This window comes from Nycticebus coucang, chromosome 8, assembly GCF_027406575.1.
Source record: "Nycticebus coucang isolate mNycCou1 chromosome 8, mNycCou1.pri, whole genome shotgun sequence".
Lineage (NCBI taxonomy): Eukaryota > Metazoa > Chordata > Mammalia > Primates > Lorisidae > Nycticebus > Nycticebus coucang.
The window spans coordinates 89,865,224-89,887,469 of NC_069787.1; the positions used below are offsets into that span (position 1 = coordinate 89,865,224).

Consider the following 22,246-nt stretch of genomic DNA (forward strand, 5'->3'; position numbering starts at 1 on the left):
ATTCTCATTTCCCTCGTTTCTAGTGAAATTGAATGTCATTTCCTACATTCATATTCATTTGTATATCCTTTTCCATGAAAAACACAGAACACATTTTTCTATTTGTTATTTATCTTTTTTCTGATTTGTAGGAATTTTCATGTATTCATCTTCTGTTATGGTATTGCCAGTATACTCCTCCATCACATTCCTTGTCTTCATCTTCACATGGGATGCTTTTGTTATATTCTTAAGTTTTTGATATAGTCAGGTTTATTGATTTTTTTTGTTAGTTGTACCTATTAAACAGGTACTATTGTTGTACCTGTTAAACATTTATTGTTTAACATAGTATTGTCTTTTTTTCCTTTTTTTATTGTTAAATAATAGCTGTGTACATTAGTGCAATCGAGGGGTACAATGTGCAGGTTTCATATACAATCTGAAATATTCTCATTAAACTGTTCAACGTAGCCTTCATGGCATTTTCTTAGTTATTGTATGTAGACATTTGTATTCTGCCTTTAGTAAGTTTCTCCTATACCTGTTCTAAGATGCACCATAGGTGTGGCCCCACCCATTACCCTCCCTCCACCCTAACCTCCCCCCTCACTTCCCCTTCCTTGGCCCTTTTCTCATAGTCTTGTGCTATAGTTGGGTTATAGCCTTCATGTGAAAGCTATAATTTAGCTTCATAGTAGGGCTGAGTACATTGGATACTTTTTCTTCCATTCCTGAGATACTTTGCTAAGATGAATATGTTCCAGCTCCATCCATGTAAACATGAAAGAGGTAAAGTCTCCATCTTTCTTTAAGGCTGCATAATATTCCATGGTATACATGCACCACAATTTGCTAGTCCATTCGTGGTTCGATGGGCACTTGGGCTGCTTTCATGACTTAGCAATTGTGAATTGGGCTGTAATAAATATTCTGGTACAGATGTCTTTGTTATATTGTGATTTTTGGTCTTCTGGGTATAAACCTAGTAAAGAAATTATAGGATCAAATGGCAGGTCTATTTTTAGGTCTCTAAGTATTCTCCAAACATCCTTCCAGAGGAACCTATTAGAGTGCATTCCCACCAGCAGTGTAGAAGTGTGCCCTTTCCTCCACATCCACGCCAACATCTCTGGTTTTGGGATTTTGTTATGTGGCCTACTCTTACTGGGGTTAGGTGGTATCTCAAAGTAGTTTTGATTTGCATTTCTCTGATGATTAAGGATGATGAGCTTTTTTTCATGTATTTGTAGATCATGCGTCTGTTTTTAGAGAAGTTTCTCTTCAAGTCCCTTGCCCACCTGAGATGGGATCATGTGTTCTTTTCTACTAATATGTTTGAGTTCTCTGTGGATCCTGGTTATTAGACCTTTATCGGAGGTATAACCTGCAAATATTTTCTCCTATTCTGAGGGCTGTCTGCTTGCTTTACTTACTATGTTCTTGGCTATGCAGAAGCTTTTTAGTTTGATCAGGTCCCAGTAGTGTATTTTTGATACTGCTTCAATTGCCTGGGGAGTCCTCCTCATAAAATATTCACCCAGGCCGATTCCTTCAAGAGTTTTCCCTGCACTTTCTTCAAGTATTTTTATAGTTTCATGTCTTAAGTTTAAATCTTTTATCCAGTAAGAGTCTATCTTAGTTAATGGTGAAAGGTGTGGGTCCAGTTTCAATCTTCTACAGGTTGCCAGCCAGGTCACCCAGCACCATTTGTTAAATAGGGAATCTTTTCCCCACTGAATGTTTTTAATCAGCTTGTCAAAGATCAAATAAAGGCAAGTACCTGGATTCATCTCTTGGTTCTCTATTCTGTTCCAGACATCTACTTCTCTGTTTTTGTGCCAGTACCATGCTGTTTTGATCACTATCGATTTATAGTATAGTCTCAGGTCTGGTAGCGTGATTCCTTCTGCTGTGTTTTTATTGCTGAGTAATGTTTTGGCTATTTGAGTTTTTTCTGATTCCCTATAAAACGAAGTATTTTTTTTTCAAGACCTTTAAAATATGAAAATGGAGCTTTATTAGGAATTGCATTAAAGTTATATGTTGCTTTGGGTAGTATAGACATTTTAACAATGATGATTCTTCCCAGCCATGAGCATCGTATGTTTTTCCATTTGTTAACATCTTCAGCTATTTCTTTTCTTTTTTTTTTTTGAGACAGAGTCTCACTGTACCGTCCTCGGTAGAGTGCCATGACATCACACGGCTCACAGCAACCTCTAACTCTTGGGCTTACGCGATTCTCTTGCCTCAGCCTTCAGAGCAGCTGGGACTACAGGTGCCCACCATAATGCCTGGCTATTTTTTTGTTGCTTTTGTCCGGGGCTGGGTTTGAACCCGCCACCCTCAGCATATGGGGCTGGCGCCCTACTCACTGAGCTACAGGCGCTGCCCAGCTATTTCTTTTCTTAAAGTTTTGTAGTTCTCTTTGTAGAGATCTTTCACGTCCTTTGTTAGGTATACTCCCAAATATTTCATCTTCTTTGACACTACTGTGAAAGGAATAGAGTCCTTGACTGTTTCTTCAGCTTGGTTATTGTTGGTATATGTAAAGGCTATAGATTTATGGGTGTTGATTTTGTAGCCTGAGACATTGTTGAATTCCTTGATCACTTCTAAAAGTTTTGTAGTAGAATCCCTAGTGTTTTCCAGATATACAATCATATCATCTGCGAAGAGTGAAAGTTTGATCTCTTCTGACCCTATGTGGATACCCTTGATCACCTTTTCTTCCCTAATTGCAATGGCTAAAACTTCCATTACAATGTTAAAGAGCAATGGAGACAATGGGCAACCTTGCCTGGTTCCTGCTCTAAGTGGAAATGATTTCAATTTAGTTCTATTCAATACGATATTGGCTCTGGGTTTGCTGTAGAAGGCCTCTATTAGTTTAAGAAATGTCCCTTCTATACCAGTTTTCTTAAGTGTTCTGATCATGAAGGGATGCTGGATGTTATCAAAAGCTTTTTCTACATCAATTGAGAGAATCATATGGTCCTTATTTTTTAGTTTGTTTATATGCTGAATTACATTTATAGATTTATGTATATTGAACCAGCCTTGAGACCCTGGGATAAATCCCACTTGGTCATGGTGTATAATTTTTTTGATTTGTTGTTGGATTCTGTTTGTTAGGATCTTATTGAGTATTTTAGCATTCATATTCATTAGTCATATTGTTCTATAATTTTATTTTCTTGTTGGGTCTTTCCCTGCTTTGGGGATCAAGGTGATGTTTGCTTCGTAGAATGTGTTGGGTAATATTCCTTCTTTTTCTATAGTTTGGAAGAGGTTTAGTAATATAGGTACTAGTTCTTCTTTAAAGGTTTGGTAGAATTCTGACGTAAAGCCATCCGTTCCTGGGCTTTTCCTTTTAGGGAGATTTTGTATAGTTGATGCTATTTCAGAACTTGATATAGGCCTGTTCAACATTTCCACTTCATTCTGGTTACGTCTTGGGAGGTGGCGTACTTCCCAGTATTGGTCAATTTCTTTCAGATTTTCATATTTCTGAGAGTAGAGTTTCTTGTTGTATTCATTAAGGATTTTTTGAATTTCTGAGGGGTCTGTTGTTATTTCATCGTTACCATTACTGATTGATGAAATTAGAGATTTTACTCTTTTTTTCCTGGTAAGGTTGGACAAAGGTTTATCTATTTTATTGATCTTTTCAAAAAACCAACTTTTTGATTTATTGATCTGTTGTATAATTCTTTTGTTTTCACTTTCATTTAATTCTGCTCTGATTTTGGTTGTTTCTTTTCTTTTCCTGTGTTTGGGGTTGGAGTGTTCTTCCTTCTCCAGTTCCTTGAGATGTTCCATTAAGTTATTAACTTCCTCTCTTTCCATTTTCTTGAGGAAGGCTTGCAGTACTATAAATTTCCCTCTTAGGACTGCCTTTGCAGTATCCCAGAGGTTCTGGTAATTCACGTCTTGATGGTTGTTTTGTTCCAAAAATTTGGTGATTTTCTTCTTAATCTCGTCTATTACCCATCTATCCTTCAGCATAAGGTTGTGTAGCTTCCATGTTTTTGTATGGGTAAACAGGTTCCTGTTGTTATTGAGTTCAACTTTTATTCCATGATGGTCTGAGAAGATGCAAGGATAATTTCTATTTTTTTTTAGTTGCTGAGGTTAGATTTGCGGTCTAGGATGTGGTCGATTTTGGAGTACACTTCGTGGGCTGATGAGAAGACTGTGTATTCAGTTTTGTTGGGATGAAATGTTCTGTAGATATCTGTTACGTCCAGATGTTGAATGGTTGAGTTTAAATCTAAAATTTCTTTGCTTAGCTTCTTTTTGGAGGATCTATCCAGCACTGCTAAAGGGGTGTTAAAATCTCCAACTACTATGTAACTGTCGGAAATCAAGTTGCTCATGTCTGTTAAGAGTTTCTCTTTTAAATTGAGGTGTGTTGTGGTTGGGTACATAAATATTAATAATTGAAATCTCATCATATTGAGTATTACCTTTAACAAATATGAAGTGTCCATCCTTATCCTTCCTTATTTCGGTTGGTTTAAAGCCCATTGGGTCTGCGGATAGGATTGCAATGCCTGCTGTTTTCTGCTTTCCATTTGCCTGGAGTATAGATGACCATCCCTTCACTTTGAGAGTGTATTTGTCTTTTTTTTTTTTTTTTGTAGAGACAGAGTCTCACTGTACCGCCCTCAGGCAGAGTGCCGTGGCGTCACACGGCCCACAGCAACCTCTTAACCCCTGGGCCTACGCGATTCTCCTGCCTCAGCCCCCCGAGCAGCTGGGACTACAGGCGCCCGCCACAACGCCCGGCTATTTCTTGGTTGCAGTTTGGCCGGGGCTGGGTCCGAACCCGCCACCCTCGGCATATGGGGCCAGCGCCCCACTCACTGAGCCACAGGCGCCGCCCGAGTGTATTTGTCTTTTAATGTAAAATACGATTCTTGTATGCAGCAGATATCTGGCTTGAGTTTTTGTATCCAGTCAGCCAACCTACGCCTCATTAGAGGACAATTTAAACCATTTACATTAATTGAGAATATTGATAAGCCTTTCAAGATTCTGGTGGACATTTTTAATCCTTTTGCTACTGTGGAAGTTGGAATTTGATCAAAATTTTCTGGGTGGGTTTACTTTTGTGGTGGAGGATTATGCTGGTCTTTATGGAGGATAGGTCTGAGAATATCCTGGAGAGCTGGTTTAGTTATGGCAGATTTCTTCAGCATATGAATGTCATTGAAGTATTTATTTTCTCCGTCGTAAATGAAGCTCAGTTTAGCTGGGCACAGGATCCTGGGTTGAACGTTATTTTGTTTTAGGAGATTAAAAGTTGATGACTGTCCTCTTCTAGCTTGAAAGGTTTCAGCAGAGAGATCTGCATTTATTCTAATGTAATTGCTCTTGTAGGTGATGGTTTTCTTTCTTCTGGCTGCTTTCAGAATTTTGTCCTTCGTATTAACTTTAGTGAAATTGATTATGATGTGTCTGGGGGATGTTTTATTTGGGTTGAGTCATGCTGGAGTTCTGAAACTGCTATCTGAATTTCAGAATCTCTTGGCATGTTTGGAAAGTTCTCCTTCATAATCTCATGGAGAAGAGACTCTGTGCCTTGTGATGCCACTTTGTCGCTTTCCGGGGGGGAGGGGGTGTTCCTGGTTTTCTTCTTATTATCCCAGAGCTCTTTGAGAGAGTGATCTGTTTTTCCCTCCATTTCTCTTCCTCTTTGAGAGTTTGAGAGTGTTCAAAAGCTTTGTCTTCAATGTCAGAAATCCTTTCTTCTGCTTGCTATATTCTGCTACTGAGAGATTCTACTGTGTTCCTCAGATCTTTGAGGGCTGCAACTTCTTGTCTCAGTGTGTCAAAATCTTTGGTCATTTGCTCTTTGAATTTGTTGAATTTTTTTTTTTTTTTTTGGGTACCAAATTTCTTTATTTGAAGGAATGGTACAAATGAAAGAACTTAAGTGGATGTTTTGGTACAACTTATAGAAAAGGTAAAGGAAACCCTGACATGCATGCACTGCCTTGGTGATCACAGAAGTCATCCCGTGACTATGGGGAAGTTAGCCTAAGGCCTAGTTCTCATTATCACTGTCTCCCAGGGTGTGCTTGTCAAAGAGATACTCTGCCATGCCAGATTCAGGGGCTCCCATCTTGCGCAGATTGGTTACGTGGTCACCCAGTTCTTAAATGGATTTCACCTGTTCATTCAGGTAATGTGTCTCAATGAAGTCACACAAGTGGGGGTCATTTTTGTCAGTGGCCAGTTTGTGCAGTTCCCGTAGTGACTGATTTACACTTTTTTCCACGTGTAACGCACACTCCATTGCATTCAGCCCGCTCTCCCAGTCATTACAGTCTGGTTTTTTGATATCCTGAAGGAAGATTCAGCCACCTCATTGATTCTGCAGCTTCATCAGTTTCTCAGCATGTTCCCTCTCCTCATGAGATTGGTGAAGAAAGTATTTGGCAAAATTCTTCAAAGCGACATCATCGTGGTCAAAGTAGTAAGACATGGACAGGTAGACGTAGGAGGCGTAGAGCTCCAGATTGATCTGGCGGTTGATGGTGGCCTCCGAGTCCTGGTGGTAGTTCTGGCGCACCTGCGAGGGGGATGCGGTCATCATGGTGGCTGCTGAGGAGAGGCAGCAGCTGCGCGGCGCTGGAGCGGCGGCGGGGGCCTTGGTATGGTCCGAGGGCGTGGTGAGGAGGTGTTGGAAGGCTGGCTGTGAGCGGCCGGCCAGGATGGGGGTCGAGTGCCGCGTTCCATCCAAGCACTGTTGAAGCAGGAAACCGCGGCGACTCTCGGCGAAGAACGTCTGAATTTGTTGAATTCTTGAGATATCTTTGGGTTACTGCTTGGAATTCTAATTCGATCTTATTTGCTATCCAGATTCTGAATTCGATTTCTGACATCTCAGCTATTTGTTTGTGCATGGGATCTTGTGCTGTGTCTGCCCCATTGATCCTTGGGGGAGTCGATCTACTCTGATTATTCATATTGCCATTGTTTTTCTGTTGATTTCGCCTCATGATTGTTTTTCACTGTTGCCTCTGGCCGTCCTCAGAGTTGGGGAGGTGTCTCTCCAAGATTAGACCCCAGCGGGATCACTCTATTGTTGCTGGATCTTTGTAGGGAGTGACAACTGTGTAGTTCCTCTGGGGCTGCCCCAGGGAGTTCTGGTTGTGGAGTTCTGGTTGTGGAAGCAGCTCCAGAGTATGACACACGTGGATCCAGCAACAGGGCAGAAGGTGGTGCGCAAGGTTCTGGGAGTGCCGGGTACCCTGACTTTGGCACAGAGAGCCCAAGGCTCCAGCAGTCTCTGTCCAGGAGAAGGGCTCTGCACACAGGCATGGAGGGCTCCGGAGGGCACGCAGCTACCAGAGTCCCTGGCCAGACGAGCGGGCCGGTATAGAGGCCGGGAGGGTATAGAAGGGAGGAAGCAGGGTTGCGCAGCTCCCACAGTTCCTGGTCAGGGCATGTGGAGGCCTGGTGGGCACGGGTCGCTGGTCGGGGGTTGCAGCTCAGCTTTTATGGAGGTCCGGGCGGTGCCAAGCCCGGGAGTTTGAGGTTGCTATGAGCTGTGACGCCACGGCACTCTACCTAGGGCAATAGCCCGAGGCTCCAGTGTGCCAAAACCGGTCTCACTCTGCTCCTGAGGGTTAAGGCTGTAAGGCAGCTCAGTCCCTGCCATTAGGCTGCTCAGTCACTAGGTTACTATTTCCCACCCAATCCTTGCTCTGTGACCCTGAGGGCGGAGCTTGCCGGGACAGTTCTCTCACAGTGGCTCCCTGCGGCCCACAGCCGAACACTATTAGTTCCGTCCGGCTCAGCGGCTCAAGTCTGGGCCCCTAGACAATCCCCAAGTTCTCCGTTATCCTGCTCAAGCTCTCTCAAAGGCAGTTCACTGAGTGCCAAGTCCAAAAACACCGAAACAGTTCACAGTTAAGGCCTTTTTGGTTTGCAGTCTTACTGCTGCTTGTACTTATGGCTGCCGGCGGGATTAGGTCGATAGAACACATGCAACAACTTTGCCAGTTTTCCACTGTTTTTGTCCTCCTCTTGGGGTCCAGAAGTCCCTTGCTGACTCTCTGTATCTTCAAAGGGGTGATTATAGGCAGATCCCACCAGCCAGGGATGCCTGGAGTCTTACCTCCCCAGACTCACCATGCTCAGTTGCAGGAAAGCTGTTATTCAGCCGCCATCTTGCTCAACCTCTCAGATTTATTGATTTTTCTGTTTGAGAGTTTTATGCCTTTAATTTTGTTTTTACATTGAAATGTTTATGCATCTTATGTTTATGCGCCTGTGGCTCAGTGGGTACGGTGCCAGCCCCATGTACCCAGGGTGGCAGGTTTGAACCCGGCTCCGGCCAAACTGCAACAAAAAATAGCTGGGTGTTCTGGTGGGCACCTGTAGTCCCAGCTACTCGGGAGGCTGAGGCAAGAGAATCACCTAAGCCCAGTGGGTGGAGGTTGCTGTGAGCTGTGATGCCACGCACTCTACCGATGGCGATAAAGTGAGACTCTGTCACTTAAAAAAAGAAAAAGTTTATGCATCTGCTATTTTTGAATAATATGAGAAGGAATTAACTTTTTTCAAAAATATATTATGTTGTTTTTTGTTTTTTTGGGTTTTTTTTGAGACAGAGCCTGAAGCTGTCACCCTGGGTAGAGTGCTATGGCATCACAGCTCACAGCAACCTCCAACTCCTGTGCTGAAGTAATTCCCCCTGCCTCCGACTCCCAAGTAGCTGGGATTACAGGTGCCCGCCACAACACCTGGCTATTTTTTGGTTGCAGCCATCATTGTTGTTTAGCCGGTCCAGGCTGGTTTTGAACCCACCAGCTCAGGTATATGTGACTGGCACCTTAGCCGCTTGAGCCACAGGCGCCAAGCCATATTTTATGTTTTTATCATTCATTTGATATTTTCATGCATAAATCTGTTTTTGGATTTTGTATTTTTTTTCCCAACGTTCTATTTGACTGCATATATGCTAATAATGTACTATTTTAATTACTGTACCCCTATGTTTTTTTATGTCACGTGAAGAAGTCTCCATAACTTGCTCTCTTTTTAATTGTCTTGCCTCTTGTACATTCTTCTTATGAAATTGGATATCAGCTTATCAAGTTTCATTTCTATTTATTTTTTTTTTTTTTTTATATTTCATTTTTTTGTTGAGACAAAATCTTAACTTTGTTGCCCTCGGTAGAGTGTCATGGCGTCATAGCTCAAACTTTTGGGCTTAAACTATTCTCTTGCCTCAGCCTCCTGGGTAGCTGGGATTACAGGTGCCTGCTGCAGCACCCGGCTAGGTTTTTGTTTTTAGCAGGCCAAGGCTGGGTTCAAACCCACCAGCCCTGGTGCCTATGGCCGGTGTCCTACCCTCTGAGCTATGGGTGCCGCCCCAGTTTCATTTTTAAAAATCATATTAGAATTTTGCTTGGAACTGCATTGTATTGATAAATGTATTTTCACTTGGGAAATTTCTATGCTGTTTATCAAGCTCACTTTCTCCTTTTGATGAATAGAATTCCAGTATTCTCTATTGAGACAATTACTAACTATGGTCTTTTTCATGTTTGCTAATGTTGTTTTTCATTATCATTTTTTGCTGCAGATTATAACCACACCAACGAAGGCTTATCAACTTCGTTCTCGACTAGTCCCAAAATTAAGCCCCGAATCAGGGATCTTTGGCTCTATACATACTCACAATTGTAACATATTAGATAATGATATAGCAAATGAGCCAGTTCCACCTGAGATGAATGAGCAAGCTTTTGAGGCCATTTCCGAAGAGCTTAGAACAGTACAGGTAATGTCTAGTTCTAGAAAAAAATATTCATTCAAGTAAATTTGCCTTGTCTAAGGCAAATTTAATTCCTCTAATTTGTAGAGTTCAATCCTGGTTAATATTAAAATCATATCTTTTTAAGCGTGCTTGTGTAAATATTCCTGGCTTGGAAATCAGCCCACACTTGTTCTTTATTTGCTTTTTAGTCTTTAGCAAGTCATCTCCCATTCTCCGAGAGCTTCCATTCCCAATGTATAAAATCACCAGTTTGCTACTAGCTTTAAGTCCCACAACTGGTTTATATGGCACAATCTGCTAAAGAAAATTTAAAAAATCCTATTACAGAACAAATTTTAGACAGCTTTTAGTATATTTGCAAAAATGTGAAATTTGAGTATGTCAGAATTCTGGTGATTTGGTCATTTTTTAACAAAGGTTTTCTACTGTCCAGTAACATTTGGAGTGGGCCAAATTTTTGGAACCACCCCAAATTCCAATAACTTACCTTTTCAAGGCCTAGGAAAACTTTCTGGTGAGGTGACCCATGCACCTAAAGATTTCTTAGAAATCTAAACAAGGCTTTATAATTTCATCTAAGATTTTTAACTTTACTCACTTCTTTGTGTTTCAAATGATCTACTTTAATGGACCACAAGTACAGTTCTAAAACATAGGCATCATTAGTATATAGACTTTTGACATTGATTTTTGGTTCCAAATAGGCCTTTGATACCATTGTTCTTATTAGAGTTTGTTTTGTTTTGGTTTTTGTCTCTTTAATTTCTAAGAAATGGTGGAATCTTTGGGAGTTCCATTAAAAGACTTAACAACTGAAGTTTTCTTCTTGCAGGAACAAATGAGTGCTCTTCAAGTTAAGTTGGATGAAGAAGAACACAAAAACCTAAAGCTTCAGCAGCATATTGACAAACTGGAACATCATTCTACCCAAGTGCAGGAGGTGAGAGGGAGAGAGTGTGACTTCAGAAAATGTGTGAAACATATCCTCAAAGTAAGAGTATTAAAGGAAGAAAATATCTTCACACAGATTTAGTCAAAGCTCATTTGACTTCTATTCTGTACATTGTTACTCTGATATTTTCTGATAATGAGGTACCCATGCATAGTTTGAATTCTGGCCCAGTTAGTCTATGGTACAAATGGATCCCTTGCTATGTGTTTAGAAGAAAGCAATATGGACAGTCTGTATTCTTACAATGATCCTTTACTTTGTTGGTCGTCATCTCTGTAGTTCATTGAGACAGCCAATTTTAGGAGGCCTTCAAAGTAGACTTTAAAAATAGAAACAGGGTAGCACCTGTGGCTCAGTAAGCAGGGCGTCGGGCCCAGGGTGGCAGGACCCAGCCCCGGCCAAACTGCAACAAAAAAATAGCCGGGCATTGTGGCCTGTAGTCCCAGCTACTCGGGAGGCTGAGGCAAGAGAATAGCCTAAGCCCAAGAGCTGGAGGTTTCTGTGAGCTGTGACGTCACAGCACTCTACCAAGGGTGACAAAATGAGACTCTTAAAAAAAAAAAATCAGAAACAAATTAATGATTTGGAGTGAATCTAACCATGCTAGTATTCCTTTTCCAGTAAATATATCTCTTTCTTAAAGCTTTTCTCATCAGAAAGAACTGATTGGACCAAACATCAGCAAGAGCTTCTCTCACAATTGAATGTCCTTGAAAAGCAGTTTCGAGACACTCAAACTAAGAATGACTGTAAGTTTAAACAATGGGAAGCTTTGTGACCTGAAGAATATTGTATCTTTTTACGTTATAAGAAATGTTGTTCCTATGTTTTGTTTGGTTGTTTTTTGTCCAATGAGCAGACCTGAGTTTGTATGGCAGTGGTGAGTCGCAGTAATATGTCATAAAACAATGTTTCTCAACCTTCCTAATGCCGCCACCCTTTAATACAGTTCCTGTGGGTCGCAACCCACAGGTTGAGAACCACTGTCATAAAAGGTAATTTTTCTCTAGGATTGCTCACAAACAAGTGATACGAATGTTTCCTTAAAGTTTTAATTAAACTGCTTTAAAAATGAAGTATCTGGAATTCATAAGATGAGTGTTTTAATATTGGCAAAATAAAGCATAAATTCTATGTTTGTATATATTTATAGATGTGGGAGTATCATTTGGTTCCTAAGTTGGGTTTTGTCTTGTTTTTGTTTTTCAGTTTGTTTCTCTTTTCCTCACGGTATTATTAGTAGTTTTAATAAAACTAAAACTAAAGATAGCCATTCTATTTTCTTTGATCTAAAAAAGTATTTAATTTTATTTATATTTAGGGTTTCCTTATAAAACCAGAAATATTTTAATGTCATGGGATTTTTTTTTTTTTTTTTTATAGGAGACACATGTTTATAACTTTCCAGGTCACTTTCAATAACTAAGATTAGGGCATTTAAAATGTGTTAAATCTTTCAATTATTTTTCCTTATAACAGTTTAAATGCACATTCTGCAGTAGAAATTTAGAAAAATCAAGTGACCTGTAAGTCAGGGAGAAATGTTAACTCTTCCCTTTTCAGTAAAACTATACCAAAAACCATGTGCAAGGGAGAAGAAAAAAAAAAAAAAAAGAAATCTCAGTTTGCCTAGGTACCTGCCAATTAGTTAGTTGTTCAACACCTTTCCTTAAATTGATCTCTTCAACTTGTTTTTGCTGATTGTGGAAATGGTTCCTATTAAATATATTTACTGGCTTCCTTTTTCTTTCTTTTCTTTTTTTTTTTTTTTAAAGAGACAGGACTTCACTCTGTTGCCCAGGCTGAGGTGTACAGTCATAGCTCACTGCAACCTTGAACTCCTAGGCTGATATAGGCTGATGAGATCTTCCTGCCTCAGCCTCTCAGGTGTTCTCCACCACCATAACCAGCTAATTCTTTTTATGTTTTTTTTTTTTTTAAGAGATGGAGTCTTACCGTGTCTCAAAATTCTGGGCTCAAATGATCCTTCTGTCTCAGCCTCACAAGTTGCTGGGATTATAAGCATGAGCCTTTATGCGTAGCTATTTGTCTGCTTCTTAAAAAATTCTTGTAAGGTAATCTGTTAAGAATTTGGGGGTTTTGTTTTTTAGTTTTGAAAAGTGAGGTGCATGACCTGCGAGTAGTCCTTCATTCTGCTGACAAAGAGCTTTCTTCATTGAAATTGGAGTATAGTTCATTCAAAGAGAATCAGGAGCAAGAACTCAACAACCTTTCCGAAAGACACATGCATGTACAGCTTCAACTAGATAATGTCAGGTAGAGTTCACTTATGGTTTCAAGTTTCCTGATTTGCCATAATCTAGGACTACTTTAAGTTATGTTATAAACCTGATGAAAGTAAACAAATATAAAAGATAATTTATGAGCTCCCAATATTGAGAAGGCCCAGAGGTGATTTTGGTTTCAGGAACAAACTAGACTGAGTCTCAAACAATATTGTCAGTGTTCTCTCTCTTTCTCTCGCCTCCCATCCCTTATTCTCTTGTCCTATTGAGGACCTTCCTCTATGTGACAAGGAATAGATTGTCTGTTTTTGTCTGTCCTAGCATGACAACTCCTGTAAAGAATCCCTCTCTCCCAACAGCCACATATTAATCCCAAGGAAAATTTGAATTGGTTTTGCTTGAGTCATTTGCTTGCCTTTGGACCAGACACTTCCAAAGGGTTTGAGATGGCATTGTGCCAACGTAATAACGTGGTCCTCTTACTAGAAGAAAGGACAATGGAAGGTAGACCAGAACAAAGTTGTTACCATTGTGCTCTGTAAGTCTCCAAAAACTGGCTGGTTAGTTAGGTGCTGGTAATCTTGAAACAGAAGTAATGTAAGATATAAATAGGGGCAGTAGCTCACACCTGTAATCCTAGCACTTGGGAGACTAGGGGGGAGGATTGTCTGAGGCCAGGAGTTCGAGTTTAGCCTGAGCAAGAGCAAGATCCCAGAAAGGTAGAAAAATTAGCCAGTTGTGGTGGCACATGTTTATAGTCCCAGCTACTCGGGAGTCTGAGGCAGGAGGACTACTTGAACCCAGGAGTTTGAGGTTGCTGTGAGCTCAACTGATGACGCTATAACACTCTAGCCTGGGAGATGGAGTGTCGAGGTCAGCACAGTCTCCAGCACTTTGGTACATTTCCCTAACACCAAGGCCACTTATCAAGTTGCCTGATGGTCCTGTAACCCAGGACTACTTGAAGTGTAAGTGCTATAACCCAACTCAAACTAGTGAAACAAGCAGAATAGATAATTTATCACAGGTGCACTGTTGTGTTTTCTTATACCTGGCATTTGTTTTAACCTCTGAATCACTGAATGTAATCTTGGCTCCACCACAAACTAGTTTTGTGTGATTATTTTGAAGTCACTTCACTAATCTCATTGGATCTTAATTTCCTTGTCTTTACATGTCATAGTTGAACTACATAAAAAATATTAAGAATCCACTATATTTAGCTATACTTAAATTCTGAGTATTGGGACTACAGGCGCCTGCCACAACGCCCAGTTGTAGTTGACCTTATTATCTGGCAGGGCCCGGCTGGATTTGAACTCACCAGGTCCGGTGTATGTGGCTGGTGCCCTCGTCACTGAGCTACAGACGCACCCTTAAATTCTAAGTATTAATTACTTCTTCTTCTTCTTTTTTTTTTTTTTTTTGAGACAGAGTCTTACTATGTCACCTTTAATAGAGTGCCATGGCGTTACAGCTCACAGCACCCTCAAACTCTTGGGCTTAAGTGATTCTCCTGCAAGTAGGTGGGACTACTGGTGCCCACCACAATGCCCGGCAATTTTTTGTTGCAGTTGTCATTGTTGGTTAGCTGGCCTGGGCCAGGTTTGAACCCGCCAACTTGGGTGTACGTGGCTGGCACCGTAACCACTATGCTACAAACGCCGAGCTATATTAAATACTAATTAGCTTTTAAAATACACTGGACCCAGGCTCAGCGCCCATAGTTCAGTGAGTAGGGCTCCGGTCACATACATCGAGGCTGGCAGGTTTGAGCCCGGCCTGGGCCTGCTAAACAACAATGACAACTGCAACCAAAAAATAACCGGGAATTGTGGTGGGCACCTGTAGTCCCAGCTCCTTAGGAGGCTGAGGCAAGAGAATCTCTTAAACCCAAGACTTTGAGGTTGCTGTCACAGCACTCTACCAAGAGTGACATAGTGAGACTCTGTCATAAAATCAAATAAAATAGGCTCGGCGCCTGTGGCTCAAGTGGCTAAGGCGCCAGCCACATACACCTGAGCTGGTGGGTTTGAATCCAGCCCGGGCCTGCCAAACAACAGTGACAGCTGCAACCAAAAAATAGTCGAGTATTGTGGCAGGCGCCTGTCATTCCAGCTACTTGGGAGGCGGAGGCAGGAGAATTGCTTGAGCCTGGTAGTTGGAGGTTACTGTGAGCTGTGACGCCACAGCACTCTACCCAGGGCAACAGCTTGAGGCTCTGTCTCAAAATAAATAAATATATAAAATAAAATACGTTGGACACAATTTCATTTTTCTCAGTGTCTCTGGTTTAACAGTGAATATATATATATCTCATTGGGTTATTTGTCCTCCATTGTGACCCTCAAAGGCAATTAAGTCATCTGAAAGAAATAGCACACAACACTGCTGTGTGCTTCTTGAGTATATATAGTTTAAAAAATTGTATATATATCTATAGATATAGATAAACACATATATAGTTTATACCATGAATACATATATACATTCCTCCTTTCTTTCATTTATATATGTAGTTTTAAAAATGTATATATATGGTTTTAAAGATGTACATACATAATTTATGTATGTACGCATAATAAATATGTGTATATATGTTCCTCCTCTCTACCATCTACCTTTTAGCAACCGATTTATACCACTTTGTAATTTACTGCTTTTGCTCTGCTTTGAGTTAGTTCCGTAAGGAACTACCTGCTATGTTAGAATGGGGAAAGTGATGGCTACAGGCTGTTGTTCCCATCTGCCTTGCCCATCAGACTACTCTGTGAGGCAGTGTATCTCATGTCCTTGTGCATTATGGACATTTCACACAAGTCCATGATGAGTAGTCTGTCAGTCGAGGTGTAGGTAAGTTGGAAATGGGCTGTAGATGGGGTACATTTTACTGCAGATGGACTGACTTAGTAGAAATATATTAAATGTTTACATTTACCATTGTAAAAATATTTTTCTGATAGATTAGAAAATGAAAAACTTCTTGAGAACAAAGCCTGCCTACAGGATTCTTATGACAACTTACAAGAAGTAATGAAGTTTGAAATTGACCAACTTTCAAAAAACCTCCAAAACTGCAAACAAGAAAATGAAACTCTGAAATCTGATCTGAATGTGAGTTAAGAAGGGTTTTGGTAATTGGCAAAATTGTCTGGGGCTGTGACTTGTCTCGTGAATGTGGGCCAGCACCATTCTGACCTCTCTTCAACTTTCTGTACTTGCCCGAAGTGCCTGCCAGAGAGAAGGTGCTTACTTGACACATTTATTGACTACACATTGATAGTAAGAATTATTTAAAGCCTAATATAACCTTGTCTTGTAGAATTTGATGGAGCTTTTTGAAGCAGAAAAAGAACGCAATAACAAATTATCATTACAGTTTGAAGAAGATAAAGAAAATAGTTCTAAGTGAGTGCTATTTACCTTTTCATTAGTTGACTAGAGTATTGTTTACTACCATATCTTTATCTTGATTTTTTTTATTGCTAATACCCTATAAAGACTTATTTTTTAAGCATTCGAAAATGAATGTCAGATTGTTTTATATAAATGGTTATGTAGAGAAACTTAATCCTTCAAAACATTCAACAACTAGCTATGATACTTTTAAATGAATAGCAGTCAATGGTGATCAGAACTCAGTCATCTGTAAGTAAATCATAGACTGTATATAATAAGATAACTTCCAAATGTTCCTTTTATTACTGGAAGGTGGAGTCTGATTTTTACTTGTGTCTCTACTATTCTTTTTCTAACTGCTCTTTTAGCTTCATTGTCCTTTAACAGGATTGCTATTTATTATCTTTCTTATTCCCTTTTCAAGTTCTTTTCCATAGGGAGCTCAGGGAGTCTCTTAGCCTCAGCCAATAGACTGTTCCTCACTCTAATGGGAAGAATTTGTTTATTCAATAGATACAGAGTTTTCACTATAAGATAAATTTTTCCTCTAAGCCCTTGGTATACATTGGTGAATGTGGATTGTACATCTAGTTGGGAGACAGGAAATTAACATTAGTCATTCATTCAAACGTTTAGGGATATCCAACAATCCAGGTGCTGATCTGTTGAATGCCAGAACATTTAGAGGTAAAACAGTGGATAAAACTTCACTGTTCTTATGGATTTTACATTCTAGCACAGGGAGACAGGTAATAATAAACAAATACTATATGATTTATGTTACGTTAGGGAGTACAAAACACTCTGAACAAAGATAAACAGTCAGGGTACAAAAACGAGTACTCATTAAATAGTTGTTGAAGAAATGGATTTAAATTTCTGACCCTCAATGTTAGGCATTGAATATAATGCCTAAAACCAAGTATTTGCCTAATGGGGTTCATTTGCATTGGATTTAATCTCTTCTGTACTGACTTCGTTTCTGTTTCCATTTCATGAAGTCAAGGATAAAAGATGATTCTTCTCTTCCAGAGAAATCTTAAAAGTTCTTGAGGCTGTACGTCAGGAAAAACAGAAAGAGATGGCCAAGTGTGAACAGCAGGTAAACTTCCTAACACTCTAACTCAACAATCTGAAGTAACTTTTATTCCTGATACCTAAAGAAGTTTATTATAAAAACAGTTTCAGCTTTTGTTGTTGTTGTTGTTGTTTGGAAACAGAGTCTCACTTTATTGCCCTTGTTGAGTGCTGTGCTATCACAGCTCACAACAACTTCCAACTCCTGGGCTTAAGTGATTCTCTTGCCTCAGCCTCCCAAGTAGCTGGGACTACAGGTGCCCGCCAGAATGCCTGGCTATTTTTTGTTGCAGTTTGGCTGGGGCAAGGTTTGAAGCCGCCACCCTCCGTATATGGGGCCGGCGCTCTATCCACTGAGCCACAGGAGCTGTCCAAAACAGTTTCAGCTTTTGGATTTTGGAAATTAATTATTTTTTCTTTCACCTATAATGAGGGAAATTAATTGTTTTTAAGGTGGAATTTTGGGCTGCTTTTATTATTTTTCAACTCTTGTTTTTCTAAGTCTCAGATGGCTTTAAGTCCACCAAGTGACTTGTTGGTGCCTCCTGGTAAAGACCTCAAAATCATTGTCTTTCGGGCAGTGCCTGTGGCTCAGTGAGTAGGGCGTCAGCTCCATATACCAAGGGTGGCGGATTCAAACCCAGCCCCAGCCAAACTGCAACAAAAAATAGCCGGGCCTTGTGGCGGGTGCCTGTAGTCCCAGCTACTCAGGAGGCTGAGGCAAGAGAATCACCTAAGCTCAAGAGCCGGAGGTTGCTGTGAGCTGTGACAGCACAGTACTCTACTAAGGGCGATAAAGTGAGGCTCTGTCTCAAAAAAAGAAAGAAAAATTATTATCTTTCAACCCAATTTATTATTTTCAATTATCCCTCCTAGTATAATCTGTAGTATGAAAAACAGATTTTAATTTATGGGTAGTGATTGACTTTGTGATTTAATTCTTTTCCTAAAAATATTTATTTTTTTCCTATAGATGGCAAAAGTACAGAAATTAGAAGAGAGTTTGCTTGCTACTGAAAAAGTGATCAGTTCTCTGGAAAAGTCTAGAGATTCTGACAAGGTAGGTAGAATTTGAAGCTACTCCCTCTGCATTTTTTAATAAACATTAGTTGAACTTTCCATTTTCCTGTCCCATCTTACGCCTCCAGGGTGACAGATAGCTCACATTTCTGTCTTTTGGCTTTATTGGTCTTCTAAGGTCACTAGAGAAAAGTCTTCCTCTTAAGTTAATTTTTCACATAATTTCAGGTGCAAACTATTATACCACTTAGGATGGCATGTTTCTAAAACATATCCTGTGCTTTTAACTAGGATGCTAATATTAGTGTGACCCATTGTTGGCTTTAAGTCCCATTATATAAATACTCAAATCCTTGGAGTTGACTCTAACTGGTATAATAAAAATAATATGTATGTCTAAGTATAAAATTAGGCATAAAATCCTTTCATGACTAGCCCTTATTCATTCATAAAACCAAAGCAAATGATTACGTAAAATAGCATAAAGCCATTAAAATGTAAATTGATAATGTAATGTGACATGTGATGTTTTGCTAAAATAAAATTGACTTCCTATGTTGCCAGTGGTAAAGGTAAATGAGGCTTGGTGCCCGTAGCACAGTGGTTACAGTGCCAGCCACATACACTGAAGCTGGCGGGTTCGAACCCAGCTTGGGCCAGCTAGACAACCATGACACCTACAACAACAACAATAAAAAAAATAGCTGGGCGTTGTGGCAGGCGCCTATAGTCCCAGCTGCTTGGAAGCTGAGGCAAGAGAATCGCTTAAGCTCAAGAGTAGATGTTGCTGTGAGGTGTGATGCCACAGCACTCTACTGAGGGTGACATAGTGAGACTCTGTCTCAAAAAAAATAAAAGTAAAGGTAAATGATTTTATCATTTTAAAATTTTCTCCTTTTGAACGTGGTGCCTATAGTCCAGCAGCTAGGGCACCAGCCACATACACTGGAGCTGGCGGGTTCGAATCCAACCCGGGCCTGCCAAACGACAACTATAACCAAAAAATAGCCAGGCATTGTGGTGGGCGCCTGTAGTCCCAGCTACTTGGAAGGCTGAGGCAAGAGAATTGTTTAAGCCTGAGAGTTTGAGGTTGCTGTGAGCTATGACGCCATGGTACTCTACTGAGGGTAATGTAGTAAGAAAAAAAAAATTATCTCCTTTTTAGTTTAATGTCCTTGGACATAAAATATTGTTTCTGTCCTCATCAGGAAGTTGTGGGTGACCTCATGAATCAGATCCAGGAGCTAAGAACATCAGTCTGTAAGAAAACAGAAATCATAGACACTCTGGAGCAAGAACTGAAGGACATAAATGTAAGTTCAGTCACCAAAAACACTAAATTTGAACTTGAGACACTTCACAAACTCCTCAAAAGGTTAAGAAATGTTCCACCAAAAAAAAAGTGGGGGGGTGGCTGGCGCCTGTGGTTCAGTGGGTAAGGCACCAGCCCCATATATCAGAGGTGGTGGGTTCAAACCCAGCCCCAGCCAAATCATGACAAAAAAATATTCAGGTGTTGTGGTGGGCGCCTGTGGTCCCAGCTACTCAGGAGGGTGAGGCAAGAGAGTCGCCTAAGCCCAAGGATTTGGAGGTTGCTGTGAGCTGTGATGCTACAGCACTCTACCAAGGGTTAATAAGTGAGACTGTCTCAAAAAAAATAAAAGTATTTTGTGGTCAAAGTTTGGGAATCGTGGTTACCACTTGGCAGCACTCGCAGCACCTTTGCTATGCTGTGGTGGAGTGTGCACCTCTGGGTGGCAGTGCAGGCAGCAGCAGGCCTGGGGGACAGGAAATTAACATTTACTCATTCATTCGAATGGTTAGTGATATCCAACAATCTAGGCGCTGATCTGGTGAATGCCAGAACATTGAGAGGCAAAACAGTGTATAAAACTTCACTGTTCTTGGCTGGTGCCTGTGGCTCAAGTGGCTAAGGCGCCAGCCACATACACCTGAGCTGGTGGGTTTGAATACAGCCCGGGTCTGCCAAACAACTATGACGGCTGCAACCAAAAAATAGCTGGGCATTATGGCAGGCACCTGTAGTCCCAGCTACTTGGGAAGCGGAGGCAGGAGAATTGCTTGAGCCCAGGAGTTGAGGTTACTGTGAACTGTGATGCCACGGCACTCTACTCAGGGCAACAGCTTGAGGCTCTGTCTCAAAAAAACAAAAAACTTCACTGTTCTTATTGAACAGTACACCCCATGGGAATTGCTGATCTAAACTGAGTAAGAATAGACTGGATGATGGCTGTTACGGTTAAGACTGATGTGGTCTTCCTTATTTGCTTTGAGGAAAAAAATAACATTTTAGTTAAGTTTAGAGACATTAATCATATAGAAAATGAGTTTGTTTTCTGCAACCAAAAAATAGCTGGGCATTGTGGCGGGTGCCTGTAGTCCCAGCTACTCGGGAGGCTGAGGCAAGAGAATCGCTTAAACCCAGGAGTTGGAGGTTGCTGTGAGCTGTGTGAGGCCACGGCACTCTACTGAGGGCCAGAAAGTGAGACTCTGTCTCTACAAAAAAAAACAAAACAAAAAAAAAAAAGAAAATGAGTTTGTTTCTCCAATAATGGACTTAATGTCATTTCTTTTTTTTTTTTTTTTGTTAGAAATGGAGTCTCACTTTGTCACCCTTGGTAGAGTGCTGTGGTGTCATAGCTCATAGCAACCTCCAACTACTGGGCTTAGGTGATTCTCTTGCCTCAGCCTCCCAAGTAGCTGGGATTCCAGGTGCCCACCACAATACCTGGCTAGTTTTTTGTTGTTGCATTTTGGCCAGGGCCGGGTTTGAACCCACCATCCTTGGCATATGGGGCTGGCGCCCTACTCACTGAGCCACAGGCACCGCCCTTAATGTCATTTCTTAAAGTAGCTATTTAGCCAGTGTAAATCTTTGTTGAATGTTGATGCTTTCTCCTCTGCTTGAGTCAATGTAAAAATTTTGTTAACACTCCTCATTCCTCTACTTTAGAAGGAGATTGCTGTGCTCTTATGTTTATTTCCAAAGGCAGTCTCCTGATAAAGATGAAAAATAATCTGTTTTTATATGATTTTTCCATTTTTCTTTACCATCCATGCATTAGTTCTTATATTCTTTCATTCAGTAAGTATTTATTGAATTAACTTGTGTTAATCTGGTCATCACCTTGGAACTCAGACTGATTCTTGATGTTTTAATCTACAGACAAATATAATAAAACAGACAACTGTTGTATCATGACTTTCTTTTCTACAGTGCAAATACAACTGTGCTTTGGTGGATAAAGAAGAGAGCAAAGCATTGATCAAGAGGCAAGAAGGAGATATACTGGATCTGCAAGAAACCCTAAGGCTGAGAATACTCTCTGAGGATATAGAGGTAGATGTTAAGACTGTTTTGTTTGACTTATCTTGGCAATATGTCTATTTGTGAGTGGAGGTTATTGATGAATAACTAGAGGATTTTTTTTTTTTTGAGACAGTGTCTCACTTTGTTGCCCTCAGTAGGGTGCTGTGGTGTCATAGCTCAAAGCAACCTCAAATTCTTGGGCTCAAGTGATTCTCTTGCCTCAGCCTCTCAAGTAACTGGGACTGAAGCTGCTCACCACAACGCCTGGCGTTTTTTTTTTGTTTGTTTGTTTGTTTTGTTTTGTTTTTGCAGTTTTTGGCTGGGACTGGACTTGAACGCACCACCTCCAGCATATGGGGCCGGCACCCTACTCCTTTGAGCCACAGGTGCCGCCCAAGGCCCAGCTATTTTTAGAGACGGGGGTCTCGAACCCATGAGCT

At 40.6% G+C, this 22,246-nt stretch overlaps 1 protein-coding gene and 1 pseudogene across 2 annotated transcripts in view; one reads left to right on the forward strand and one right to left on the reverse strand.

Moving 5' to 3' along the window:
- Positions 1-22,246, forward strand: part of KIF15 (kinesin family member 15) — a 95,899-nt gene that overhangs the window by 47,421 nt on the left and 26,232 nt on the right. The window contains exons 17-26 of the mRNA XM_053599409.1: positions 9,587-9,784; positions 10,614-10,721; positions 11,377-11,482; positions 12,845-13,010; positions 15,943-16,093; positions 16,302-16,387; positions 17,411-17,480; positions 18,429-18,515; positions 19,684-19,788; positions 21,714-21,836. Of these exons, the coding sequence (XP_053455384.1) occupies positions 9,587-9,784; positions 10,614-10,721; positions 11,377-11,482; positions 12,845-13,010; positions 15,943-16,093; positions 16,302-16,387; positions 17,411-17,480; positions 18,429-18,515; positions 19,684-19,788; positions 21,714-21,836 (1,200 nt within the window). The remainder of the gene's footprint in view (positions 1-9,586; positions 9,785-10,613; positions 10,722-11,376; positions 11,483-12,844; positions 13,011-15,942; positions 16,094-16,301; positions 16,388-17,410; positions 17,481-18,428; positions 18,516-19,683; positions 19,789-21,713; positions 21,837-22,246) is intronic.
- LOC128591732 (ferritin heavy chain-like) lies at positions 5,835-6,770 on the reverse strand (annotated as a pseudogene). Its single transcript, XR_008381638.1, has one exon. The product of XR_008381638.1 is annotated as a ferritin heavy chain-like (transcript).